The 13,120-nt window shown below is 41.2% G+C and overlaps 1 protein-coding gene across 4 annotated transcripts in view; it reads right to left on the bottom strand.

Moving 5' to 3' along the window:
* The window catches only part of ZNF385C (zinc finger protein 385C), a 213,439-nt gene that overhangs the window by 63,670 nt on the left and 136,649 nt on the right, over positions 1-13,120 (bottom strand). Inside the window, exon 1 of one of the 4 annotated variants that reach the window (XM_069954052.1) lies at positions 5,695-5,760. The exons of the other annotated variants lie outside the window; for them this stretch is intronic. Coding sequence (XP_069810153.1) covers positions 5,695-5,707 — 13 coding nt within the window. The 5' untranslated portion in view covers positions 5,708-5,760. Of the gene's footprint in view, positions 1-5,694; positions 5,761-13,120 lie in introns of those variants that run through there. 4 annotated transcript variants of the gene reach the window in all.

Below are 13,120 nucleotides of genomic sequence, written 5' to 3'. Positions count from 1 at the left end.
CATCCAGTGACTTACAGGAGGCGTCTTCCTACATGAATCATAAGTGACGTTCTTGGTAGTCAAAGCTGTCTGTTTTTTCCTCTTCTTTCCATCTGGCTCAGCCCATCATGAAGATTTCTCCAGCCATCACTTGTCTCCCCAGAATCTGCGAGACAAAGACTTTAGGCTCCACGCTGCAGCACCATCCTAACCTTATACCTCATTATAACCCTATATTCCCCATTGCTTTACACAGTAACAGTGCCCCCTCTGTGCTCCTACATAAGCAGTCAGGCCCAATATGTGCCTCCAGATAGTAGTCAGGCAGCTCCGTGTGCCTATATAGTATTAGACCCTCTGTGTTATGTCATTATATAGGCAGCTTCAATGCTCCCCTATAGTAGGCTCCCCTGAGCAGCAGTCCCCATATACCATAGGTCCCACTGAGCAGCAGAACTTATGTAGCACAGTTCCCCATATGCAGCCCCTAAATAATATAGCCCCCCACACATAATATAGATGCCCTGTGCAGTCCCACATAGTATAGCCCTTTCGACTGTGTAGCCCGCAAAGTATATCCTACCTTTGTAGCCCCCACATAGTATAGGTCCCTGTGTAGCCAGACCCCACATAGTATAGCCCCAACATATTACCCCCTCCCCATGAAGTACCGCACATAGTATAGGTCCCTGTGTAGCCAGCCCCCACATAGCATAGCCCCAAAATATTACCCCCCCCATGTAGCCCCCCACATAGTATAGGTCCCTGTGTAGCCAGCCCCCACATAGCATAGCCCCAATATATTACCCCCCCATCTAGCCCCCCACATAGTATTGGTCCCTGTGTAGCCAGCCCCCACATAGCATAGCCCCAACATATTATTCCCGCCCCGGTGTAGCCCCCCACATAGTATAGGTCCCTGTGTAGTCAGCCCCCACATAGTATAGCCCCCAACATATTATCCCCCCATGCAGCCCCCCACATAGTATAGGTCCCTGTGTAGTCAGCCCCCACATAGTATAGCCCCCAACATATTATCACCCCTCCGTGTAACCCCCCACATAGTATAGGTCCATGTGTAGTCAGCCCCCATGTAGTATAGCCCCAAAATATTACCCCCCCAAGTAGCCCCCCACGTAGTATAGGTCCCTGTGTAGTCAGCCCCCACATAGTATAGCCCCCAACATATTATTACCCCCCCCCCCCCGTAGCCCCCCACATAGTATAGGTCCCTGTGTAGTCAGCCCCCACATAGTATAGCCCCAAAATATTACCCCCCCATGTAGCCCCCCACATAGTATAGGTCCCTGTGTAGTCAGCCCCCACATAGTATAGCCCCCAACATATCATCCCCCCCCATAGTATAGGTCCCTGTGTAGTCAGCCCCCACATAGTATAGCCCCCAACATATTATCCCCCCATGCAGCCCCCCACATAGTATAGGTCCCTGTGTAGTCAGCCCCCACATAGTATAGCCCCCAACATATTATCCCCCCATGCAGCCCCCCACATAGTATAGGTCCATGTGTAGTCAGCCCCCACATAGTATAGCCCCCAACATATTATCCCCCCCATGCAGCCCCCCACATAGTATAGGTCCCTGTGTAGTCAGCCCCCCACATAGTATAGCCCCAACATATTATCCCCCCCATGCAGCCCCCCACATAGTAAATGTGGCCCTCTGTAGCCCCCACATGTCATTTCCCCCTGTACAGCCCCCACATTGTAAAAAAAAACAACAAAAGTATACTCACCTCGGATCCAGCAGACTCTTTCCGGTCCTCTCTGGTCCGCTGCTGTTATCTACTTACATTTTCCGTCATCAGCAGCCCGATGCAGACCGGCCCCGGAGTCTCACAGCTCCAGCCCCACGGCGCCTGCACCTCTCTCATCTACTGAACGTCGGCGGACGTGTGACGTCATCCGTTACTGCCGGCCACAGAGCAGTAGATGAGAGAGGTGCAGGCGCCGCGGGGCTGGAGCTGTGAGACTCCGGGGCCGGTCTGCATCGGGCTGCTGATGACGTAATCTGTAAGCAGACAACAGCAGCAGCAGATGCAGAGCGGCGGCGGCCGGTAGGGCTAGCGGAGGGGGTTGGTCGGCGGCCCTCGGACTGATAATCTGAGCAGCCCAGCGGGCATTTGCCCGGCCTGCCAGATTATCAGTCCGGGCCTGGATATCAGGGACTTGCAGGTCAATTGTATAGGATTTCACGAATCCTTTCTTCAATTTTGCTTTCAGGGTCGAGGCTAACTTTTCGGCTGGCTAAAGTGAAAACTGAAATCTGAAATGTTGCACCTATTGAAAATAATAAGTAAACAGGTTTGAGTATAACAGACACTGCAAAGTGTACTGTATACCGTATAACTCTGTATAATAGTCCCCAGGTCAGTTGTATAAGATACCATAGATGGGTCCTTTCAGGGTCGAGGCTAACTTTTCGGCTGGTTAAAGTGAAAACTGGAATATAAGGTGTTGCCCCGCTGAAAATAATAAGTAAACAGGTTTGTGTGTCACAGATACTGCAAAGTGTACTGTATACCTCTGTATAACAGTCCCCAGGTCAGTTGTATAGGATACCATGGATGGTTCCATTCAGGGTCGTTTCTAACTTTTCGGCTGGTTAAAGTGAAAACTGGAATATAAGGTGTTGCCCCGCTGAAAATAATAAGTAAACAGGTTTGTGTATAACAGATACTGCAAAGTGTACTGTATACCTCTGTATAACAGTCCCCAGATCAGTTGTATAGGATACCATGGATGGGTCCTTTCAGGTTCGATTTAAACATTTTGGCTGGCTAAAGTGAAAACTAAAATATGAAATGTTGCCCCCATTGAAAATGATAAGTAAACAGGTTTGTGTATAACAGATACTGCAATGTGTACTGTATACCTCTGTATAATAGTCCCCAGGTGAGTTGTATAGGATACCATGAACGGTTCCTTTCAGAGTCAATTCTAACATTTTGGCTGGCTAAAGTAAAAATTTAAATATGAAATATTGCCCTCACTGAAAATAATAAGTAAACAGTTTTGTGCATAGCAGATACTGCAAAGTGTACTGTATACTTCTATGTAATAGTTCCAATCCTGACTGCCTCACATGCCACATCTGTGCCCAGCTGTCATCTGCCATTTAATGGGTCAGTAAAGCCAACAGTACAGAATGATAGTATGGAGCTGAAGTTGCCTCCATGGAACCCCTGGAGCCCCTCATGGACTCTGCAATCTGCCACCTGAGGGGAGATGCTCATCTTGCCTCATGGCACATATGACCCTGATTCCTTGATCAAATGTATTCAGGAAAAGACTGTTCAATGATTGACTGTAGCCTCCTGTAATACTGTACGTGACATCATTGCAGCACTTCTGCTGGAGGACACGGTAACAGCAATGGTACTGGAGGGATGAGGAATATTATTACGAATAAAGCCTGTAATAGTTTTTTTTTTTATTTCCTGGAAAAATCTTTAAAAGTACAAAGGACCACACTCAGACTACAGTATATATTGTTTTGAGCATATTATGAAAATCCCAATGAAAAAGACAACTATACAGACGAGAGTTGTTCAGACAAAATGAATAGTTATAATTAAAAACATTATGACCAAGTCAGTAAGAAGCAAAAAGACTCAATCACATGAAAGAACCCCTAAAGCACATGCCTAAAGGGAAGCTCTGGCGATAAATTATTTTCTTTCAAGTCAACTGATACCAGAAAGTTATATAGATTTGTAATTTACTTCTATTTGAAAATCTCCAGTTTTCCAGTACTTATCAGCTGCTGTATGTACTACAGGAAGTGGTATATTCTTTCTAGTCTGGAGAGCATGAGAGGTTTTCTATGGGGATTTGCTCCTGCTATGTACAGTATCTGACATGGACAGAGGTGGCAGCAGAGAGCACTGTGTCAGACTGGAATGAATACACCACTTCCTGCAGGACATACAGCAGCTGAAAATAAGACTTTTTAATAGAAGTAATTTAGAAATCTGTATAACTTTTTGGTACCAGTTGATTTGAAAATAAATAAATAAAGAGTTTCCCTTTAAGGGAAACAAATCTGATTGGATGGTACATGGGTATATGATGATCAGTACATGTGCACATAAGTGGTTGCATAGAATAAACTAATGTATAGAACACTCTAATGTATATTTCTGCCTCCCTGCCTCTTTCCATCACTATTGGACCGATTTACACTTTGCTAATTAAAGACGTCCTGTGCAGGTGTGTCCCTATCCAGTAAAGGTGGCCATACACTTAAATAGTTGTCCATTGAAGATTCATTCAGCCAACATCCATCTCTCCCATTCTCCCCATAGACATGGACTTTCATCAGGATTTGAACGTTCATGTGTTGTCTATGGGCAAAGCAAGGTCAGGCGGTTCTCTTGTCTCAGAATAGGGTCAGGCTATTAAAATACAACTTGTCAGACCCATCTGTCTCTCTCATATTTATCTGTTAGAGGGCCCCCATTACTATTTAGAGAGTTGACTTAAAGGGGTACCATGGCAAAAAAAATTTTCTCTCAAATCAAATGCTTTCAGAAAATTACACACTTTTGTAATTTTCTTCTATTAAAAAAAAATTCAAGTCTTTCCATACTTATAAGCTGCTGTATGTCCTGCAGGAAGAGGTGGATTCTTTCCAGTCTGACACAGTGCTCTCTGCTGCCATCTCTGTCCATGTCAGGAACTGTCCAGAGCAGGAGCAAATCCCCATAGACATGGACAGAGGTGGCAGCAGAGAGCACTGTGTCACACTGAGAAGAATACACCACTTCCTGTAGGACATACAGCAGCTAATAAGTTCTGGAAAATTATCAAAGTAAATTACAAATCTATATAACTTTCTGATACCAGCTGTTGTGAAAGAAAAAAAAAAGTGGAGTACCCATTTAACCCTTTGAAGTGTTAAGTGTCTAAAGTGTATGGGCACCTTAAAGGGGTTATCCAGCAAAAATTATTTTTCTTTCAAATCAGCTGATATCAGAAAGTTATACAGATTTGTAATTTACTTCTATTAAAAATCTTATGTCTTCCCATACTTATTAGCTGCTGTATGTCCTGCAGGAAGTGTTGTTTTATTTTCAGTCTGACACAGATCTCTCTGCTGCCATCTCTGGCCGAGACAGGAACTCTGTCTTGGTTTTCTATGAATCCCATAGAAAACCTCTCCTGCTCTGGACAGTTCCTGTCTCGGCCAGAGATGTCAGCAGAGAGCACTGTGTCAGACTGAAAATTAAACATTTCCTGCCGGACATACAGCAGCTGATAAGTATGGGAAGACTTGAAATTTTTAATAGAAGTAAATTACAAATCTGTATAACTTTCTGACACCAGTTGATAAGAAAGAAAAAGATTTTCGCTGGACAACCCCTTTAATCAAGGTACTGCACCAAGAGTTGGATATCTGCATTGGAGGGTTCAATAGGAGACTCCTTTAGGACAGCATAAGCCCAGCTAGGGTTGGACCCCCTTTCTCCAAGGAGGCGGCAGCTGCCTAATCTTCCTCTATGGTATTTACAGAGAGAACGAAGACGGATAAACCTATCATTACCATCAGAATCCACGATTACACAATATACATTTTCAGAGAAACCATATCGCTGAGGTTCTCGTAGTAGAATGAGGTCAGTGATCTGTGAATTTACTCAATTTATATTCTCAATTGTATAGACTTATTGATGTGCCGGACAGGAGAAGACTTACGGTTTGTGCACATTATGGGGGAGATTTATCAAACATGGTGTAAAGTGAAACTGGCCCAGTTGCCCCTAGCAACCAATCAGATTCCACCTTTTATTCCTCACAGACCCTTTGGAAAATGAAAGGTGGAATCTGATTGGTTGCTAGGGGCAACTGAGCCAGTTTCACTTTACACCATGTTTGATAAATCTCCACCTATGTGACTACATAAACCTCAAATTAAATTTTTTTTTATCTTCTATTTTTTTTTTTTTTACTATTTTGTTTTATGTTCTTACATACAACATACTGCTTGCCGCCATATTGGTTCTTGTTCCTTTATAGGGTGCCTTGTGCTTTTATTTTACATTTTACACAATTTTCAAGAAAAAAAAATGTTAAAGGGGTAGTGCACAAAAAAAAAATTTCTTTCAAATCAACTGCTGCCATGAAATGCCAGAGATTTGTAATTTACTTCTATTAAAAAATCTCAAGCCTTCCAGTATTTATCATCTGCTGTATGCCCAGCAGGAAGTGGTATTATTTCCAGTCTGGAGAACAGGAGAGGTTTTCTATGGGGATTTGCTCCTTCTCTGGACAGTTCCTGACATGGACAGAGGAGGCAACAGAGAGCACTGTGTCAGACAGAAAAGAAAACACCACTTCCTGCTGGACACACAGCAGCTGATAAGTACTGGAAGGCTTGAGATTTTTTAATAGAAGTAAATTACAAATCTCTGGCACTTCATGGCAGCAGTTGATTTGAAAGAAAAATTTTTTGGGTGCACTACCCCTTTAATAATGAGAATTAGGAAAATGTGACAACAATGATTTCAATCTAATTACTATCAGGACCTGGGGAAATCTTCTGGAGAAATGACTGAATTAATGGGTCTGCCTGCACGGCTGAAAAAAAAAGAGAAACCCGCCGGAGCACGAAAACAGCAATAATGGCAGAACGTTTCACACAGGCGCAAACACGGCCATTGTAATCTCTTCTATTGCTGTATTGTATATTGCTGTATCTTTTTCACTATATCACAGGTACTTTATCAGAAGCGATGCTTGCTGATGGTAAATATAGAAAAACAATAAAAAAACAATTTTAAGGTGTTCTGTTAGTAGTCATGGCAGGACTAAATAACTACAACATACGTGAATAAACAGGCCTATCGCCTCCATTACATACCCCATTTTTGGTGGACTGTCTTTTGGCTTTGGGGAAAAAAATCTCCATGTATTTTTTTTTCTATAATAGAGCGTTTGGTAGCATGTTTTTTTTTTCCATTAAAGGGGTACTCCAACTATTTTTTTTTCTTTCAAATCAACTGGCGTGAGAAAAATATATAGATTTGTCAATTACTTCTGTTTAAAATTCTCAAGTCTTACAGTACTTATCAGCTGCTGTATGTCCTGCAGGAAGTGATGTATTCTTTATAGTGTGAGACAGTGCTCTCTGCTGCCACCTCTGTCCATGCCAGGAACTGTCCAGAGCAGTAGCAAATCCTCATAGAAAACCTCTCCTGCTCTGGACAGTTCCTGACACGGACAAAGGTGGCAGCAGAGAGCCCTGTGTCAGACTGAGAAAAATACACCACTTTCTGCAGGGCATACAGCAGCTGATTAGTACTGGAAGACTTGATTTTTTATTTTTTTAAGAAGTCATTTATAACGTTCTGACACTAGTACCCCTTTAATTATCTTTACTTCAGTGAGTAAATTCTGCACATTTCGCAAAGGTGGCAGCAGAGAGCACTGTGTCAGACTGAGAAAAATACACCACTTTCTGCAGGGCATACAGCAGCTGATTAGTACTGGAAGACTTGATTTTTTTTTTTTTTTTTAAAGAAGTCATTTATAACGTTCTGACACTAGTACCCCTATAATTAACTTTACTTCAGTGAGTAAATTCTGCACATTTCGCACGCTATCAAATTTTATTGTCATAAAAAGTAAAAAAGGATGTCTTTTATGTACTTTTTTTTTTTTTTTAAGCATTTTACGAGTTCTGATTCCTTTTTTAGGTGTTTTATGAGCACAAAATTCCAACCAAAGATCTGATTTGCATAAAAAGAGCAGCAAACACTTAAAGTGTGTAAAAACAAACAATACAAATCTCTAAACAAAGTGCATAAAAAAGCTCTAAAAGCAATAAAAAAAAAAAAGCTTGAAATATAAGACTCACTTTGCTTGTGAATGTAAGCATGTATAGTGTAGCTAAAGATGACATGTCGGGAACGGTTTATTACTGCACGGAAGCTGCAGGAAGGACATGTTGGATGATAGTATGTCATCTCTGAGGACGGACAGTGACAGCGCTGGACTGCATTTTATGCTGCATTAACTAAAATAGATGGAATTTTCTGGTATTTTGGATACAAAGGAAGTATCTAGGGGATACAATCAATAATTATATAATGTTTTACATTACAATAACATTACATATAAATGTAGGCGCACACAATACAGAGAATTTAAAGGGGTACTCTGGCGTATTTTTTTTTCTTTTAAATCAACTGGTGTCAAAAAGTTATAGAGATTTGTAATTTACTTCTATTTAAAAATCTCCAGTCATCCCATATTTATCAGCTGCTGTTTGCCCTTCAGGAAGTGGTGGATTTTCTCCAATCTGACTCAGTGCTCTCTGCTGCCACCTCTGTCCATGACAGGAACTGTCCAGAGCAGGAGAGGTTTTTTATGGGAATTTGCTACTGGTCTGGACAGTTCCTGACATGGACAGAGGTGGCAGCAGAGAGCACTGTGTCAGACTGGCATTTCCTCTTGCAGGGTGGTTGTCATCTCCTAACCCCTCAGCCACTTCTCTACAGCGGAGTAATAGCACTAGGCCCTTACTACCAGTACACAGGGTTGGTGGGCCTCTTATGACTATTATGATAGTGAGTAGCACTAGCAGCGTATGGGCCCGTTCACACTACGCTGTAATTCCGCCCTGAACCTCCGCCCCCGAAGACTCGAATCCGCGCCAAATCCCAGAAAATGTTGCTGGTACTTGCAGATGGTCCTGGTTTATTCAGGTTAGACCATTTCTGATCATGGAGAAGCTACCATATTAAAAGGGTTCTCTAGCAAAAATGTTTTTCTTGCCAGTCAGAAAATTATATTGATCTGTAATTTACTCAAGTCTTCACATACTTAGCTGCTGTATGTCCTGCAGGAAGTGATGTATTGTTTCCAATCTGACACAGTGCTCTCTGCTGCCACCTCTGTTTAAGACAGGAACTGTACAGAGCAGCAGCAAATCCCCATAGAAAACCTTTCCTGCTCTGGACAGTTCCTGACATGGACAGAGGTGGCAGCAGTGAGCACTGTGTCAGACTGGAAGGAATACATCACTTCCTGCTGGACATACAGCAGCTGATAAGTATGGGAAGATTTAAATTTTTTAAATAGAAGTAAATTACAAATCTATATAACTTTCTGAAACCAGTTAATTTGAAAGAAAAAGATTTTCACTGGAGTACCCCTTTAAAGACAGAATAGTGATAGCTGTTGGGCCTTTCAGTACCAAGAACCCATGTAGCCCCTTATAATAGGAACCAAGGAGAAACCATTACAGAACCATCATCTCATCCCCTGATCCTGGTGTTGAAGGGTGACCATAAACTGTGCTGCCTGTCCCTCATATCAGCATGGAGAGAACCAATCCAGTCTGGGCTCAGAGCTCTATGGGCTGTACCATTGCTCACTGCACCTGCGCGACTGCGTCTGTCCTATGCACAACTGGGCGGGAGTTCAACTTTACAATTACACGAGAAATAGTTCATTCTTCAGCGCGTACAGAGCAGGAGCGCGCGCCTCCCATAGACTCCCATTATGAGCGGGAGGCTAACGGCATTCCGCGGCGGACAATTCCGTCGCGGAATTCCGCTACCTTTGCTCAGTGGGAACGGGGCCTTACACAGAACGGTAATCGTTAGTTACGATTGTTACTATGATCGTTACTGCGATCGTTACTATGATCGTTTATTTCTTCTGATCCCAGCAAAACAATGAACAATGTGCAATTCCACAGAACGATTAGTGAACAAATGCGGAATTTGAGATTAGCGAACGATTAACGATGATTTTAGGTTCAGATCTAAGGGCCCTTTTACACGGAAAGATCATCGTGCGAAAAAATCGTTCGTATGTTGTTGATCATTGATTTAGATCTGAAACTAAAATTATCGTTAATCGTTTGCTAATCGTTCACTGTAATTCCACACTCGTTTGCTTTAGTTCCCCATTTGTTGACTAATCGTTCAGTGTAATTGCAGATTGTCCATTGTTTTGCTGGGATCAGAAGGAATAAACGATCATAGTAACGATCGCAATAACAATCGTAACTAACGATTAACGTTCTGTGTAATATGATGAACGATTTCAGGTTAACGTTAAACAATCTCGCTTGCGATTGTTTTTTGTTGGTCGTTAGGGCCCCATTCCACAGGACAATTATCGTTTGGATAATCATTAAATCGTTCAGAACGAATCGCTAATCGTTGGGTTGAATAGCAGTTAACGATTAAACGTCAAACGTGAAATTGTTGATCGCTTAATAAGCCCTGGACCCATTTTTATTGTTGCTCGTTTGCAAATCGTTCGCATCGAATAAGACGTTGTTCGGTCGTTCACAGTAGTGACAAACGCAATAGCAACAACAAAACGACCACAAAAAAGATCATAAGTAGCGATCATCAATCAGTGTAATTGGGTGAACGAATTCAGGTCGTTCGCATTAGCGGTCGTTTGAGATCGTTTATTGTTAACGATTATCCGAACGATAATCGCCCCATGGAATAGGGCCCTTAATCGTTAAAATCGCTCCATGTAATAGGACCTTAAATTAACGACATACGAACGATTTTTCCGTCATTGCCTGCAACTACACAGAACGATTATCGATTAAATTTGAACAATATGACAATTTTTCGCACTGATAATCGTCCCGTGTAATAGGGCCCCAAGTTACCCCTTGCCCTGACCCTTGTATAATCCGGGTTACAATATTCGCAGATTTTTTTTTTTCATTGTTACCCAACCAATATTCTATCTTATTCTCCTCCACCATAATAACAATAATAATGGACTGGTCTCTGCTGTTCCTGTATTCCACATAGCCGGCCCTGCCATTCTATCCAGGCTGTGTAAATGCAACTCGTATTCTTTCAGTAAACTACTGTCATTTAGAGATAATGAAGGGGGGACAAAATGATCCATATCAATGGGATATATTTTACCTTTAACCAGCACGGTTCATCATAGTGATGTACAGCTAAACACCTGCCCCTTCTCTTCCTTCCATCTAGAAAGCTTCACAGCCTATTAAATGACTTCTTTATCATGTGCAATGTTTCAGATGACAATGTGGAGAGAGCTTCTTAGAATTGCTTATGGCCTAAGCCAAGTGGCACCTCCACTGCTGGCTATTAGACAGACAGGCGGCACTATGCACACTGAGACCGCTCCGCACCCTACAATTATCTACAATTTATTTAAATGGGGCCTAATACCAAAGTATCAACATCTGCCAGAATCAAAGGGACAAGGCAGAGTGTTGTTACATGTATGCAAACACCAGACGGCCAAATCCACAGTTATTGCATCTATTTCATTATTATTACACAATGTCACATCTAACGTCAAATCATCCTTCATAGACCACTGCAAATATACAGAGCTAGGGAAATGTATATATACTGGGATACACCTAGTGCCACCCATACATGTATTCTAGTATACGTCTGTGTGTAGGGAGAGATAGATAGATGATAGACAGAACTTAGTCCTGATCTATCTATCTATCTATCTATCTATCTATCTATCTATCTATCTATCGATCTATCTCCTATCTATCTATCTATCTCCTATCTATCTATCTATCTATCTATCTATCTATCTATCTATCTATCTATCTATCTCCTATCTCCTATCTATCTATCTATCTATCTATCTATCTAGTTACCAATTCATTCATTTGTTTTATATATATATATATATATATATATATATATATATCTTCTCTCATCTCTCTCTATCATATCTACAGTATTTATCTGTCTATCTCTCATCTATATTTCTATCTGTATGACTATTCATTTAATATATATATATATATATATATATATATATCCCTCTCATATCTATCATATCACATCTGTCTTTCTTATCTATCTATCTATCTATCTATCATCTCTCTCTCTCTCTCTCTCTCTCTCTATATATATATATATATATATATATATATACCCCTCTTATATCTATCATATCACATATTTCTTTCTCTGCTATCTATCTATTATCTATCTATCTATCTATCTATCTATCTATCTATCTATCTAATGAATATTTATATCTATCTATCTATTTCCTATCTATTTATCTATCTATCTAATGAATATTTATATCTATCTATCTATCTATCTATCTATCTATCTATCTATCTATCTATCTATCTATCTCCTATCTATCTATCTCCTATCTATCTATCTATCTATCTATCTATTTCCTATCTATCTATTTATCTATTGAATATTTATATCTATCCATCATCACTCTTTCCTATTTCTTACATCTATCCATTTCTGTCACATCCATCTATGCTTCCTTCCATCCAAATGTATTTATCTCATATCATCTATCCATCCATCCTAAACAATCCATCCATCAATCAGTCAGTCAGTCAGTCAGTCCTGACAATGCATTCCTTCTATAGTTATCCTACAGATGTGGCTGCAGATGACCCCAGCTCTCCAGTATGAGGACCCTGGTAAGGACCCCTGGGAGTCATCCATGGAGATAACTGCAGACACACCTGTGCTGTTTGGCTTTGGGTGGGGTTATATTTTAAGGCTTTATGGACCAATCTATGACCTCTGGGTAGTAAAGTAAATTATAAAGGAAACCTAAAGCTATAAGTATGTTCCTGAGCTGTGGTGAGTACTGTAACAGCCGGGTGTCATCACTAACCACGTACCCCTATAGGTACAGGCTGTATGACCTTACATGATGGTATACCCGATGACCTTGCCAATCGTTCCCTATATATAACATTACTACTACAACATCAGATATTTCATACCTTTCAATACACAACAATTGCCATACAAGTATCCATATGTGATGTTTCTTCAGCTCTGTCCTTCACGATGTAACCTTCACTACCATAATAGCATTGAGACTGCAAGCTCTTGAGCACCAGAATGTGTCGTGAAGGTGATTCGGCATATTTTAGCCTAAATTTCCTTGTATACACCATTATCATTGGAGTGAGAGTCATCTCAATAGCTGAAGCCTTTGGCTAAAACACCCATTTTACTAGTCTTTCACAACCTATTTTTTTCGGCAGCTAAAATATATATACGTTCCTTCAAGAAGACACAAGGACACCGGAGAGGATCCACAGAAACGGAACGTGAAAAGGCACAGCCTCCATCCGGAGCTCATCGTA

The sequence above is a fragment of the Dendropsophus ebraccatus genome, chromosome 14, assembly GCF_027789765.1.
Source record: "Dendropsophus ebraccatus isolate aDenEbr1 chromosome 14, aDenEbr1.pat, whole genome shotgun sequence".
NCBI classification, from domain to species: Eukaryota; Metazoa; Chordata; class Amphibia; order Anura; family Hylidae; genus Dendropsophus; species Dendropsophus ebraccatus.
The sequence above is the reverse complement of the archived record's forward strand: the minus strand, read 5'-3'. Positions and strand labels throughout refer to the sequence as shown.